Source organism: Salminus brasiliensis, chromosome 12 (genome assembly GCF_030463535.1).
Source record: "Salminus brasiliensis chromosome 12, fSalBra1.hap2, whole genome shotgun sequence".
NCBI classification, from domain to species: Eukaryota; Metazoa; Chordata; class Actinopteri; order Characiformes; family Bryconidae; genus Salminus; species Salminus brasiliensis.
The window spans coordinates 36599865-36615490 of NC_132889.1; the positions used below are offsets into that span (position 1 = coordinate 36599865).

Below are 15626 nucleotides of genomic sequence, written 5' to 3' on the forward strand. Positions count from 1 at the left end.
CTCAAAATGAATCTGTAACATAATGAACAACCACAAAAAAAAAACACACTGACCCGAGCCTTCAGCTTGAAGGTCATTTGCTCTGGACAGCTCGTCAGCTGCTGTTGATTGATTAGGTTGAGAAGGTGGCCGAATTGATTTGACCGTTTGCGCTGAAGGAGGAGTTTCTGGAAATCCAGATTAAAATCACAGTTCTCTCAATGCAGAGGAAGGGGACTGCCTGGGCCCAAAGCTTGGCCTGGGAATCGAAGGCTCTGGTTAGTTTCGTCTTCAGACGCTAACCGGTCTAAACGGAAAGTCTGGCCTGTAGAAATCGGATCCGGCAGTCAGATGCGCGCCTTCCCCTCTTCTGATGGATTCAGCAGAGATCTACAGAACCGATATCCTGAATCGGCCTGTAAATAAACTGCATACTGCCGGCAGTAAATCTGCACTGATCACTGGGGAATGGCTGCCTATGGTTTGCTGCGTTGGACGATGCCGTGTTGAATGATGAGCGGATTCTTGCAGACAGAGCTTCAGAGGTTCTCCTTTAGAAACGCCTCCGTACTTTAGACCTTTTCTGAAACTTTGTCTTTGCTAGCCTAGCTTCTCGGCTTCAGCTAGCCTCAACTGCTAGCTGAACCACCAGCTCATGCAGTCATGTAGATGGTCATGTCTTTTAGACTCTCTTTTAGAGAGTGGGTGAAGGGCCTTGATCAAGGGCCCAACAGTGGCAGCTTGCTGAACCCGGGAATCGAACCCACAACCCTGTTATCAATGGCCGGCGCTCTAACGTTAAATAGACTTGACTTGAATAATCCCAGTCGACTGACTAGCCTCCAACTAGGGGGGCAGCCCTAGGTCTAAACGTCTTTATTTAATCCTGGTCTTAATAAAACCTACTAAGAATAAGAACAGTCATCTAATCACTTTTGTATTATTATTTGTTCATTTATTTATTTATTTTTTGTTATTAAAGCAATTTTGGATGATTCCTGTCGAACCCTGTGGTGACAGCTGGTGTTGTTTAGTGCTGCGCTGCAATTCGCTAAACAACAGTAAGGGGTTTTGACGTATTTTCCTCCTTCAGAGAGATCAGAGTGTGTTTTTGTTGGCCGTCCCAGAAGAGCAGGCCTGAACCCTGCGTTGCTTTCACAGCAGTTCTCTGATCCCTCGGGGTGTGTGTGTGTGTGCAGCTCATATGGGCGCACACACTTGCGTATGTGTAGGAAAACGGCAGCATTTGAGGGACATGGGATTGAACATGAAAATCCCTTAGAAATCCCTGGTTTAGTCCTGATGCACTGAAAATGACCCGGGTCCTTTACTTAAGACCACCATCAGGCCGTTTTCACACCTCTGGTCTGATTTTGTCAACTTCCTTCGTTCGGTCGGCTTTCTGGAACTGCATGAGGGCGTTCTCTCCGCTGATTGGTCAGAACTGTCTGGGGCGGAGCAAGAAAGCACATGCAGGAAGATGGTCCTGTGTTCTAGACTAGTGCTGCATAGGTCAGTGCAGTTTAACGTGGAGGAACGGTTGGAGGTGGCCGATGTTGATAGCTGGGTCGTATACCAGCTTAACGCCTGGACTTGCGCAGGGTACACCTAAAGGATGGATCAGATTCACACCTGTCTGAACGATTCGCATCAAGGGTGAAAAGGAACCGGAGTCCAGTTTAACCAGACTTAAGAAAAAAACGCCCTCAGCTGCTGTTAGGACCGGGTCCCATCCCTTCTATATCATTTATGTTCAGTCCCGCTGTTGGGCAGAAGCTACTGGCTAGTGTTTTTAGCTATACATCCTGCATTAGTCTGTGTTTATAGAGAACAGTGGCTCCGAAACCAGTGTGTGAAGATCTAGACATGCAGTTTGGCTTAGGCTTTCATTATCTTTTAGCTACATTAGCCTACATTAGTGCAAAAAGCTAAGCCACCAAACCAAAGGTCTTGGCACCGTGACTGCTGTTAGACTGGGGGAGGTTGGCGAGAGCTCCCGATTTCTTTAACGCAGTGGTTCCCAACCCTGGTCCTGGAGAACCCGCCCTGCACGGTTTAGTGTTTTAACAAATGCTGTGCATTACTGTCAGTCAGCATCTTCTCAGCGGTGCTCCTTTCTCTCCTCATGAATTAGTTAGCAGTTATTTACTAGCAGAGATGTTTGTGCTGATGTCTGTCAGAGAATGCACGCTTACGTCTACCAGAGTCTACTTTTCTACATGTAGTGTTTGTACCAGTCCCAGTTACTCAATTAAGACGTAATGGATTAGAAAGTACCTCTACACTCCAGTAAAGCCCCTTTCACTCTTAACCTGGGGCTTTTTACTGGGTGACTCTCACCACTGTTTATAGTGTGAAGGACACAAACCCCAAACGACTTCTCAGTCTGAACAGCCTGAACATCGGACAGCAGCTCCTACACTCCTCTGAGTCTTGTGTGCCGACTCCTGCTATGCGCATAATATTGTAGTCATTTTTCAGTAATTTTTAATTATTTTTTCAGCAATTTTTCATAATAATCCCGGTTATGCTGCTAGCCATCGGCAGCCAAGGCCAGAGGGAGCACAGTTGGCCTTGCTCTCTGCAGGGTGGGGTAGATGGCGCTCTCTCCGATCAACGCTTTTTATGCCGTGCTGGCCGGCGCTGGCCTCTGCGGGTTGGTGCATTGCAGCGCTTCCCTCCAGACGCCCTCACTAGTTTTGGGGGCATCACGTGCAATAGTGTGTGTGTGTGTGTGTGGGGGGGGGGGGGTAATATGGGGAGGGGGAGGTAATCAATGCCCAATAAAGTGTGATTACATTTATGGCATTTAGCTGATGCTCTTATCCAGAGCGACTTACAAGGTTACTCGTATTACAGAGGAGGGCCAATGTAGTGTTAGGAGTCTTGCCCAAGGACTCTTATTGGTGTAGCGCAGCACCCACAGTCACCCAGACCAGGAATTGAACCCCAGCCTCCCACATGGTGTGGTAACTTACTGGCAGGTAGTTGTGTGGTGCTGCCCCAACCATGCTTAATGTGTTGAACCTAAAATTTCCCAGTAAAGTATTACAAATTATCGCAGTGCAAATGTGATCAATTCCTAATAATGTAGGGATCTATTATCAATAAAGGTAATAAAATGGTACAATAAAATGATCAACTCTCAGTATTCAGTAGTAACTGATCACATTGTCTGATCAATTCCCAGTGATGTGATCATGTATTGCAGAACTGGTACAAACAGTCTTGCATTATTAAAGAGCTGGAATTGATTACATTTCTGGGTGTTGTGTTATTCAGATGTTGGTGCTAAGACACGCCCACAGCCCATCTGTGAGGGAGCTGTTATTTGTTGCCGTGTTTTCTCTGGTAACGTTTCAGTTTCTGTTCGTGCTGTTGATATGCGAGCGTCTCTGTAGCGTGTCATTTCTCAGGAATTGTACCGGCTCCTCTGCTGGTGTAATTGCACGCATCCACTTCTCTGGAATTCTACCAGCGTTCTCACGGAGCCACTTTCCATTTAAATACCCTTTACCTTCCTGCAGGAAAGTGCTCGTTTAAAGGGGCTTAAGAAACGGAGCCTGATGCACATGCAGTTATTAATAATAATCTTATTTACGATATTTTGGGATAGTTAAACTGTGCATGGTTGTCTCTCTTACTTCTGTAATTGTCCAAATCTGTCGATTCCTCAAATAATCGAATATAATGTGAAGAACGTGTCTCTTTGTGAGAAGGTCGGCTATTTTTAACATCTTAAGCCTTGCCAATAAGCCCTACCGTTTGTACTGTGCTTTCAGTCTCACTGTCTCGCCTTATGCTCATTTATTTATCTCTCCCCCCCCCCCCCCCCCCCCCCCTCTCTTTCTCTCCGTACAGTTAAGGGCTCCCGGCCAGGCAAGAACGTCCAGCTGACAGAGAACGAGATCCGCGGCCTCTGTCTCAAGTCTCGGGAAATCTTCCTCAGCCAGCCGATCCTCCTGGAGCTCGAGGCACCACTGAAGATTTGCGGTGAGTGCGGCGATCTTCGAAGGCTGAGCGCTGAGCGCTTTCGGACAGCGCTGGTTTTTATCAGCCCCGCATCATCAGCTGCCGGCCTGAGCAAACGGCTGCAGAACAGCTGCAGCCTCCGCTGGCAGGGAAGAATAAACAGACGCCGCTTTTACAGCATGTATGATGTGCTATCTGGCCGCTAATAAACCAGGCATGGCGCGGACCCTTCAGCCCTGCGCCGTCTGTTGCTTTAGTAACGTCACCTGCAGATAATAAACATTTATAAAGTCGAGAGGGGGGAAAGTTATGGCATCAGGCTGAGCTCCAGTGGAAAAACACAGCCCTGGTTCTGTATTTGTAGATGTTTTATGTATTAGTAGATGGAGACAGGGATTTATTTCTTATTTTTCCCTCATTCTGTGCTTCTCCCATGAAATAAAATAATTATTTTTTGTTCAACAAACTTCATAAAAATCTGAAATTTATTTGTATTTTTAAAAATTCACAGACTTTGACCCGCATTACTTGAAGCATTTGCATTAAACAAGACATTAATCAATACAACAAAAATTTAATTTTTATTCCAAACTTGACTATGGTCTAAAGCGTCCCCTAGTGGTTGGAAATTCAACTACATCACCTACCTCTATAACTCTGCCTCAGTTGATGATTAAAGGGATTATTAACCCCTCGATCACATGGAGGTGGGCACCAATGTTGATGCTTCCACTCTTCGCCAGTTGGAGGCTCTTCTATCATGCTTGTGCCTGTTTAAACCCTGCCTTTACTCATTGTCGACCCCTTTACTTTTTTAAGCCTGTTAAGGGCAGGAGTCTACTCTCCATTTATGAAAACGGACAGTTTTGAGATCCTTGATTCTTTGATTTGTTCTTGATTGATTAAGCCTACCTCAGTTTAGCCCCGCCTCTACTACAGTTCTCAGGAGAGTAGCTTTTAAAGGAGGCACAGCCAATCAGAACAGGGCTCATTTATTTCAGCAGTCTTAAAGACACAGTGACACACAGCCGGGTTAAACCTGAAAGACGGAGTTTAAAAAAATGATCAAGTGAAAAGGAATTTGGATCTTTTAGGATTGTGAAACATCACAAGCACAAGTGGAGCTCAGCGAGAAGAGAACATGCGTACAAGAAAATTGTATAATCTGGGCTTTTAAACTTATAAATTAACAACTAAAAACAAAATAGCTGCTGACCTGTCGTTACAGTGTGACCCGCATACAAATTAATACAGGATTTTAATTTTATATCGATACTCTGCATCTAAGTATTGAGATTTCGCTTTGCACGTGGGAATTTTCACTATTATATTATACTGTGAAATGTTATTAGTGTGGTGCACTGTTCTTTTTTTCAGAGCGTGCCGTAGATGCACTACTGTCCAGTCATTAAGAGTGTAGTTAGGCCGTGGTTAGCTTTAGTGAAGTAAACAACAACAAAAAAAAGGTAAAGGTGCAAGTATTAGTCACTGCACTATGTACAGTGAAAAGTCTTCCACATTTGACCCATCTGTGGTAGTGAACAAACACACACTAGTGAACTAGGTGCACTGAGCGTGCGCACACACCCAGAGCGGTGGGCAGCCAACTCCAGCACATCGGTGAGCAGAGAGGGTGAAGGGCCTTGCTCAAGGGCCACACAGGGGCAGCTTGCTGAGTCCAGGTATCAAACCTGCAGCCCTGTCATCAATAGCCCGGAGCTCTAACCGCTGGGGAGCCACCACTGCACCACTTGGTGGTATTGTTGTATTGTAAGTTTGGGAGTTTTTAGAGAGTAGTTATTAAAATATGTTGCCGATGCATTTTTTTTTTTTTTTTTTTTTCTGTGGGTCAGGATATTAAAATATTGTAAATCATGACAATTAAATCTTTTAAATATTGACAATAAGACAGGGTGAATGAATGTGTGGACGGCGTTTGGAAATTGTTCTGTTTCTTTGCTCAAAGAACTGTTTGTAGCACCATTTATTTATTTATTTAAGTAATAATTATGATTTTAAATCATATTTCTATGCTTTGAGGCTTGTCTCAATTCTTAAATCGTCTCTTTCGTCCTTACAGGTGACGTCCATGGTCAGTACTATGATCTCCTGCGACTCTTTGAGTACGGAGGCTTCCCTCCAGAGAGCAACTACCTATTTCTGGGGGATTACGTGGACAGAGGGAAGCAGTCTCTGGAGACCATCTGCCTCCTGCTGGCCTACAAGGTCAAATACCCTGAAAACTTCTTCCTGCTCCGCGGCAACCACGAGTGCGCCTCCATCAACCGCATCTACGGCTTCTACGATGAGTGTAAGCACTTAACCCAATCCGAGATGTTCAGTCATGCCCTCATGGATCTATGCTCCCAACAGAGCACTAATACATTCTCCATTAGACCCCATTAGATTAATGCCTGCGGACATACGTCTGCTGTCCACTTTATTAGGAACTACTTGTACTTCTGCCAGCTGACCACTGAGCTACCGTATAGGTCTACTGTATGTGCTGTAGCTGTACCATTCATTAGCCTCCACTACACCATTCATCATTGGCTTGCTTCTGTTGAGCAGAGCATTTATTTGGCTGGTGGTTATGAAATGAGACACGTAGAGCAGACTAGCCTGGAGCGAGAAACGACTGTTCAGTTCAGTTAGGGTTCTTTAAGCGGGCTTCTTAAGGACGCCGTTTGGTTCAACTGGGGTTCTTAAGGACGCCGTTTGGTTCAACTGGGGTTCTTAAGGACGCCGTTTGGTTCAACTGGGGTTCTTAAGGACGCTGTTCAGGGTTCTGTAGGGTGCCGTTTGGTCAACAAAAATGATGGCGTAATTTAGTTTCTAACCAGCCGTGACTCACACAGGGCCACACTTGAGATGGAGCTGAAATGTGGACCATCTGGGGGTTAGTGGGGCACCAGGCTAGAGGTTGGCTAACGCAATCTCTCTCAAAAACTGTTTACCAGCAAAGTGGCGCTACCATATCGGGTTTCCGATAAATCGGCCAGACAGTGTAAACACAACACATGCTCTTACAAGCCCCTGTGTACGGTTCTCTGTGTAAAAACACCTTGCGTACATGTAGCAAAGCAGTGTATACATCACTGAACATACGCTCCCTCATCCTGGGTAAGGAGGGCTACGTCCACAAGGTTTTCAGAGTTTTCCCTTTCCCTGTCCTCCACGGATTCAGGCTGGCGCTCTGCAGAGTGTTTGTGCATGAGGGGATTGCCAGTAAGCGGGATGGTTAGTCATGATCTCTCTGAACCCAGCCAGGATAATAAGGTCAGGATTCAGAAAAAGGCTTCAGAAATTGTCTTCAAATAGGCTGGAAAAATGGGCTGTGAAACCGCATCTGTGTGGCGATGAAGAGCTCTGAGGGGATTCACTGACTCCTGATTCACTGACTCCTGATTCACGGATTAGGAACTGTTCTATAAACTGTTGTATTTTATTAGAGTTTAGATCAAGAACAATTCTTAAGGGTTCTTTCTTAATGACGACGCGGTTCAGTTCAATTAGGGTCTCTTTAGCACGCTGTTCAGTTCAATTAGGGTCTCTTTAGCACGCTGTTCAGTTCAATTAGGGTCTCTTTAGCACGCTGTTCAGTTCAATTAGGGTCTCTTTAGCACGCTGTTCAGTTCAGTTGGGGTTCGTAAGAAAATGTTCCATAATCCATCAACTGCTAAAGAATCCTGATTGAATTGAATCATGAGGTCAAACATTTTCACACTCTGTGTATCCTGATGGTCAGGTTAGACCCAGACCTGATGCCTAACATGCCCAATCGATCTGAACGGCAGGAAAGTTTGAGTGTTATGAGTTTTTCCCGTCCAAAGACTCACACTGACACTTCTGCAGTGCTTAGTTCATACGGCGACTGCCTCTGTCTTCGAGTAGTTGGGCTCTTGGTGAGAAAAAGACTGTGAGCCTGAGTCTAATGTGTAATGAGTGGTTTTATAAAGCATGTCTAGATCCTAATGGTGTCTCTGTGTGTGTGTCTTTTGTTCAGGTAAGAGACGGTATAACATTAAGCTGTGGAAGACTTTCACAGACTGCTTTAACTGCTTACCTGTGGCCGCCATCGTAGACGAGAAGATTTTCTGTTGCCATGGAGGTGAGTGCAGACGGCGGCGTCTCCGAGCTTATTTTAATATCCGTCTCGTCTCATGATGAAATGAGCTTGTGTTTATACTGTTTTATTAAACTCGCTGAGGCTCATGATTCTACTAGACTGCCGCTCTCTGGTGTCGGATGTATTTGAGTAATACTTCAGTGTTAAGAATAGAACTTGTGTGTAGGTGGGTTTCACTATTGGTTTTTGACATTTGCTTATTCCATTGTGTCTTAACATTTCACTGGTGGGATTGTCTGGGACAGAGAACTCAATGAGGTGATATTTAAGGAGCACTGCTAACTGAGGACTGTCTGTTATATTATTCTAGAACTCTGTTGCTTATTATCTTTATTATCTGGCCCAGTCGAGAACTGAATCTGTGAAGGCGGAGTATGTAAATACGTCGGTTTTTCCCTCCGGTAGATTGGGATCTGGTAGTCATGCCCAACACATTCCTTCACAACCAACAATAATATGCTGAACACTTCGATGATCATTTGTTAGAGAGCTGGGGTGGATAGCTGTAGGTAGATGCAGTGGGTTTGTAGCTTTTCTGGGCATTAATGGGGTGACTAGGCATGCAGATAAAGCAGTCCTTCATTTTTATTTATTTATTAATTTATTTATTTTCCCAACCTAAACGCTGCCTGTCCCGTTTGTACCACACAGTATATTGCCAGTGACCATTTTGACACGTTTTCCTGTATTAGAAACACAGATCAAATACTTCCTACCAAGGCTTTAGTCTGATATTTTTATTTTATTTTATTTTTGTAAGCAGTTGCCAATTTACTTGGCTGATTTCTTGAGCTGGGTTCACAAAAGTGTCTTAAAGAAATTCCTCTTAGATGTGCTGTTTTCTTTTTTTAAACTTTATACTGGAGTTGAATTAATTAATATATATTTTTTATGTAGTTTTTTTATTATTGACTTTCTTAATTTGTTGACGTTGAAATTCTGCCTCTTTAATACTCAAGTATTAAATACAAATATCAAGGCTTTTTTTCTCCAAATGTTTTTGGAGAATTGTATTTAGGAACATTCTTAAGAACCTCTGAGTGTTAAAATTATACTAAAATCGTATGATTTCTTCAGAATAAACGGACCACTGGTTTCTTCAGAATAAATGGGTAGGTGTTAGAATTGATGTCTTGGTAACTGACTCTGCTAGAGAACCGAGAACTGTAGTATTCCTGTAAAAGGGACAGAAGGGGGGATGCCATTGTTTTAATCAATGGTTGAGATGTAAAGTAATTTAGAGTGAGATTTAATGGGGAATGGTTCATTATAGGGCTTGGCGATATGGTAAAAATACTAGATCACGATATTTATCACAATACTCAGACCTCACTAGCGACGATTCCTATAAACTATTATTCAGTAGTACAGTTATTTATTTATATTGAACGTCTGCTGCTCTTCATCTAATTAAACCTAATTAGATTAGTCTAATTACACTGTCAGTAATGAAACCTGCAGCTGATCAGTGTTTATTAAGCATTAGCAGTATCCTCTGTATACCTAGAAAAGCATATTGCTATCACAATAACAAATTATCACGATACTATAAAATATTGTCGTATTGCCCAGCTCTAGTTCATTATAGAGAAACCTACAGTCTCAGATTTCTTCACAATGGTGGTGAATGGAGTCTCCAGGACTGCAGCAGCCCAAATATTGCCCTTTTATTTAGTATCCAAACCCAATAGTGAACCTACGTGTTTTTATTTATTTAATTTTTAAAAAATATATTAATTATATACCATTAAAATGCTCTCAGGCGTCAGAGGCCCTGAGGCTCCCCACCACTGACTTAAAAATTCTGGCTCTGCACCTTTCTCTCGAACCAAAATGAACATAATTGGTACAGATGTAGTGGGCAGGCAGTTGTCGCGGCCCTAACCGGTACGTGGTGGTGCGTTTTCGGCAGGTCTCTCTCCAGACCTGCAGTCTATGGAGCAGGTGCGGCGTGTGATGCGGCCCACGGACGTGCCGGATCAGGGCCTGCTGTGCGACCTGCTGTGGGCCGACCCAGATAAAGACGTGCTGGGCTGGGGCGAGAACGACCGTGGAGTCTCCTTCACTTTCGGTGCTGACGTGGTGGCCAAATTCCTGCACAAGCACGACATGGACCTCATATGCAGGGCACATCAGGTCAGTAAACGGCGGGTGTTTATTCTTATCTGCTGTTGAGATTTAGAGGGGGGCGAATTCTGGGCCAGAAAGTAAAGGGTGGGGGGGGGGGGCAGCAGAGCTGTCCAGGCAGTTGGAGCAAAATCCTGGAGAGGATTTTTTTTGTTTTCTTCACTTTCTGGCCCGGAATTTGCCACAATTGGAGGACTGCCTTTGAGTGTGGACAGAACCTGTACCCATAAAGGCCGAAAACAGTGTAAAACCATCTACCATCATCAGAAAGACTTCACACAGTGCTGCCTCTGCTGTGACCAAAGCTCCAGCCGCTGAGGTTTTTCCAAGCCTGTGAATTCTTTTAAGCCGCTTTGATGCTCTTCCACAAAGCGGCCTGCATCTGAAAGCTCGGCCGCAGTGTTGATGGGCTTTCTGCTGAGCGCCGTCCCGCTCCGGTCAGCTCCCGAGCCCATGATGAAAGCTCTTCCTGTTCCTGCAGGTGGTTGAGGACGGCTACGAGTTTTTTGCAAAGAGGCAGCTGGTCACCCTGTTCTCTGCTCCAAACTACTGCGGAGAGTTTGACAACGCTGGAGCCATGATGAGTGTGGATGAAACGCTCATGTGCTCCTTCCAGGTAAGGAGAACGACACAACCACCATTATTTCCCAGTAACACACCAGTGAAACCAATGCTGATGGTATGGGTGATGAGATACTGAATACGCTATATGGACAAAAGTATTGGGACACCTACATGTTACACCTTCTGGAGCTTTTCTGACATCCCATTCTAAACCTAGAGGCATTAATATGGAGTCTGTCCTCTTTTGCTCTGAGCTCTAACAGCAGCAGGTCTGGAGCTCTGCTGCAGTTGTTGGAGGCTTCTCTGCATTCTGCTCTGAGCTCAGCACTCGGCCCTGACCCCGCTCTGTAACTTTACGTGGTCTGACAGACACTCGGTGGCCGAGCTGCTCTCTGTGAGCTGTTCCTCCTAAACTCTTCCACTGTTCAATAACAACACCACTCAGCGGATGGAGGAAGATCTAGGAGGGAAGGTCTAAATTTCACCAGCTGACTTGTTGTTGTTGGTGCAGCGGTGTCTCCTATTACATACAGAACCACGCTGGAGTTCAGTGAGCTCTTCAGAACCTCCCGTTCTTTCACTAATGTGTGTAAGAAAGGCAGACTGCAGGGCTAGGGGCTTGATTGTATACACCTGTGGCAAAGGGACTGAATAAAATGCCTGAATTCAGTGATTAAGAGGTGCGTCCCAATACTGTTGTCCATATATGAAACTGTGGCCAGAGTCGAGCGCAGTTTGCTGATTTTCCTGCTCTAACAGACCTACCTACTAAACCTGGCAATAAACAGGTAGAAGGAAAAGCACAGAACTGTGCAGGAAGCCGAATGTCCAGGGCCAGAATTGGTCATCTATGATAAGATATATAAATATAAACATTTATAAACTAAGTCTGCACCCACCTGATTCAGCAGTACGGAGAAATACAGATTCTATAGGTAACCAAGCATTGGCTCAACATTTCTCGACCTCTAGACCAGTGCCAGTCGAGACTCGAACTTGTGAGTCTGGGTTGGGCTTCGCGTTTATGCTCAGGCTGACTTCTGGTAGACGTACTCTGTCATAGATTTATCTTTTGATAAAGCTCAGATTTGATATGACATTTTTGAGCTTTTTAGGGTTAAATGATATGAAAATATAATGCTATAAAATAAATATAGAAATACACTACATACATAAATATTTATGTTCATATAATTTACTTGCATGACTCCCAAAACCCTTAAGTTATCTTTAAAAAATGTAAACAATTTTGCTCTTTGCTGGCTGAATGGTTCCTATTTTTATTTGTTTATTTATTTAAATAAACTAAACCTACTGTAAAGTAAAATCCAGAGATTATTAAATATGATAAATATGATCCAGAAGTCATATCTAATGTTACTTAATTTACTTTATAATTATTCCAAAGATCAAATTACCATCCTGGTTTTAAAGAATTTACTTGGCTTTGCCAATTATTCAATGGTTCAGGCTTTAAAGGGTTAACATGGCTGATGCTGATAGCAAATTTAACCATATCTGTCATGTCAAGGCCGATTACTGTGCATCCTTACCTTATAATCCATCAGAGGGTAACTACTTTGGTCAAAGTACTGCAGGCCAGGCTTTCACCATGTTGCCTTATTAAATCTCCTCATCGTGTGTTTTAATATTATTGCAAGTTGGGATCACGTTTAGGGCTGCACGATATGGACCGTGTTATAGTGCTCAGTACACCCTATAGACAAAAGTATTGGGACACCTGCTCATTCATTGCTTCTTCTGAAATCAGGGAGTGTTAAATCCTGCTTTTGTTGGTATAACCATCTCTACTGTCCAGGGAAGAAGGCTTTCTACTAGATTTTGGAGTATTGAAGCGTTGCTGTGAGGATTTGACAGCTCAATGCTGGGGGCGGGGTTTATTCCCCTCTTGCCTACGCCGGGCATCAGGCAGCATGGCGTCGATAGATTCATGTTGAGCCCTATTCTATTGGCAGTACTTCTCTACAGGGACTAGACAAGCCAAGTGTGCTTTGCACCTCTGTCTCAGCTTAAAGTATGTAGAATGAATACATGCATCAGAAGGGGTGTCCACAAATATTTGGACATGGCGTGTCGTGAGTGTGCTGCACCTTGCAATATATTAAATAGCGATAGGTCAGTAAGGTGGTTGAAGACTGACCGTGACTGACAGTGTGGGGTTTGATGTGTTGCAAGGTGTAGCGCACGTGTGATACGCTGCATGGCCAAATGTTTGTGGACACCCTTCCTAATGAATGCAGCTAATTCGGCTACTTCAAGCAGCACTATAATCCCAATACTGTTATACTGTCCATATCGCGCAGTCCTATACGCAGACCTTTCCACCCTGCTTATCTCCCATTCTCCCGTTCCCGGTTATCAGCGCTGTGTAATGTGAGTAATGTGTACTGATGCCTGATGTACAGAATAAGCCTGACCTATTTTTCCTTTCCGTGCATGTATGCTGCACTTTCGGGGGGGGTGGGGGTGTGTGTGTGTGTGTGTGTGTGTGTGTGTGCGCGGTAAATGCACTGGAGCCAAGCAAGGCTCACTGTGTTCGCTCGCTCTCTCTCTCTCTCTCTCGCTCTCTCTCTCTCTGTGTGTGTGTGTGGGGGCGTGTGTCTATATATGGTAGCTCTAAAAAGCAGCCTCACTCACCCACCCTCCCTCCCTCTTCCCTCTGTTCTCTCCCACTGCCAGATCCTCAAGCCTGCCGATAAGAAGCTGTATTCGTACGGAGGAGGAGGAGGAATGGGCTCAGGGCGTCCGGTCACTCCGCCGCGCAATTCTGCCAAGGGTGGAAAAGCCAAGAAATAGCACCAGCTGGACCACCCCCATTAATCCCACCCCTTTATTATTATAATTTTTTTTTTTTAAGGAATCTTCCAGTGTTTTACCACCTAACTTCTACCTGCTGCGTCCATAGCTGACGACTGACCGCGTGCCCTCTCGCACGTGCTCTCTCTCTCTCTCTCTGCCTCGCCCTCTCGTCCGCAGTGTCTGTCAACTTGAAACAGTCTCAGAATGCAACCGGTGAAGCATCGGCCCGTTGGATGCTGCTGTAGGTTGTGTGTTTTAGAAGTCTGGGGTTCAGCAGGTCGAGATTAGGCTGAAAAAGCACTGGAGCGTTCCTTTAACCCCCTCTCCCTCCCTCCCTCCACCCCTACCCCACTCTCTACCTCCCTGCTTCTTTCCCCTCGGTCACCAAATGGCAACAAAGCAAAACAGTACCCAGGGTTTAAAGTCCTTTCTCTCTCTCCTTTTTTTTTTTCTTCTTCTTTTGTTTGTTTTTTTTTCTTGTTCTTTATCTGATCTTTCCCTTTGATCCCTTTGATGCGGTGCGAGTGTGTACGCGTGTGTATTAATGTGAATGGACCGTCTGTGAGGTTTGTTATACTGTGTTTTTTTTTTTTTTTGTTTGTTTTTTTTATTTCTTCCCTCTTCTACCCCTCTTTCTCCCCGCCCTCCCCTCGCCCTCTCGCTGGCCAGCCTCTCTGTCCCGGAAGAGCCATGATAACGGCCAGAAGAGGGGGGGGGGGGGGGGGGTGCACCAGGGGTCCAGAGAAAGGCATAGGTGACTCAACTTCTTCCTTTTTTTTTTTTTTTAAGGTGTCACTTTTCAGGCCCTGCTGTTTTAATGCTGAACACGCAGCTGCACATCCTCCTCTTTTAGGTAGTAGTCTGATTATGAACTGTAATACAGAGATATTTACACACACACACACTCGCACAGAACACACCCTTTGACTGGGAGAATAGGCAAAATGTGCAGGAAGGCGCTAGCTGGCTGCATTGTGCGGATGTGCAGCGAAGGCCTAAAGAGGGAAAGAGCTCACAGGTGCATCATTTTCCATTTAGAGAAACAATCATGTTGAAACTGTTATTTTTTGTTTGTTTGTTTTTGTAGATGGATCAGCTTTGAAACTTTCTTGCTTAATTTGTGTGTTTTTCCTTTTTTTTTTTTTTTCTTTTTTTTTTTTTTTTTTAAGTCTCTTTTTTGAATATCAATTATCAATAAAGAGAATTGGTTTATTTAAACATCCCGCACCATCCTGCATCATGTGTACCCCTCCTTCCGCCGCCTCCGTTGGCACTGCTGTGTTTCTCCTTCTCCGCTGTTAAATCTGATCATTCTGTTCTGGATTTGGGGAGGGGTCCAAACATATCTTGCACCCAAGATGTTGGGCTGATTTTTGCTGATTTTGGCAAAATTCAGCAGTGACTGGAATTACCCATGGATTTGCCCTTTTTCCTCCCCCATCCTATTCCCACTCTTCCCACCTGATGGACACCTTTTACAGCTTTCCTTGAACTTCTAAGCTCATACCTGCTTTGCTTTGCTTCTCTCTCTCTCTCTCTCTCTTTCTCTCTTCACCTGGGGCTTGACCTCACACTTCATGTTTGGACCCTCGCTGTCCCTCCTAGACTTTGTATTTTATTATTTTTATTATACCCCCCCCCTCACCCTCGATCTCTTCTATTCCAACCCGTTTGCTCTGCGTGTGAGTCGCCAGGCTGGATTTTAAAGTTTGACTGGGATTACAGTGGAGTTACTGCTGTAATTATTTAAGGATTTGGGAATCCTTTGGCCAGCCTCACGGACTCCTGCCTCTGATTCCGCCAGATGGCGCATTTCACCAACACCCCCTCCCTGCTGACTCCACGTTTCCCAGCGTTCCTGCCGTTTCTCCATTACATCATTCTGCTGAGGAACGAGGACTGGCTGAGCATCCAATTCTGCAGTAACACTGCCCCCTGCTGGCCACTGGGGGTGCTGAGCCAGTGCAGTGGTTTGGCACTATTGAAATACCTCTTTTCTTCCCCCCCCCCCCCCCCCTTACAAAGTCATGTATGT

The 15626-nt window shown here is 44.7% G+C and overlaps 1 protein-coding gene across 1 annotated transcript in view; it reads left to right on the top strand.

Moving 5' to 3' along the window:
• Positions 1 to 14711, top strand: part of ppp1caa (protein phosphatase 1, catalytic subunit, alpha isozyme a) — a 36470-nt gene extending 21759 nt beyond the window's left edge. The window contains exons 2-7 of the mRNA XM_072692912.1: positions 3841 to 3972; positions 6032 to 6262; positions 7958 to 8062; positions 9993 to 10216; positions 10689 to 10823; positions 13472 to 14711. Of these exons, the coding sequence (XP_072549013.1) occupies positions 3841 to 3972; positions 6032 to 6262; positions 7958 to 8062; positions 9993 to 10216; positions 10689 to 10823; positions 13472 to 13588 (944 nt within the window). The 3' untranslated portion in view covers positions 13589 to 14711. The remainder of the gene's footprint in view (positions 1 to 3840; positions 3973 to 6031; positions 6263 to 7957; positions 8063 to 9992; positions 10217 to 10688; positions 10824 to 13471) is intronic.
• Positions 14712 to 15626: the final 915 nt, after the last annotated feature.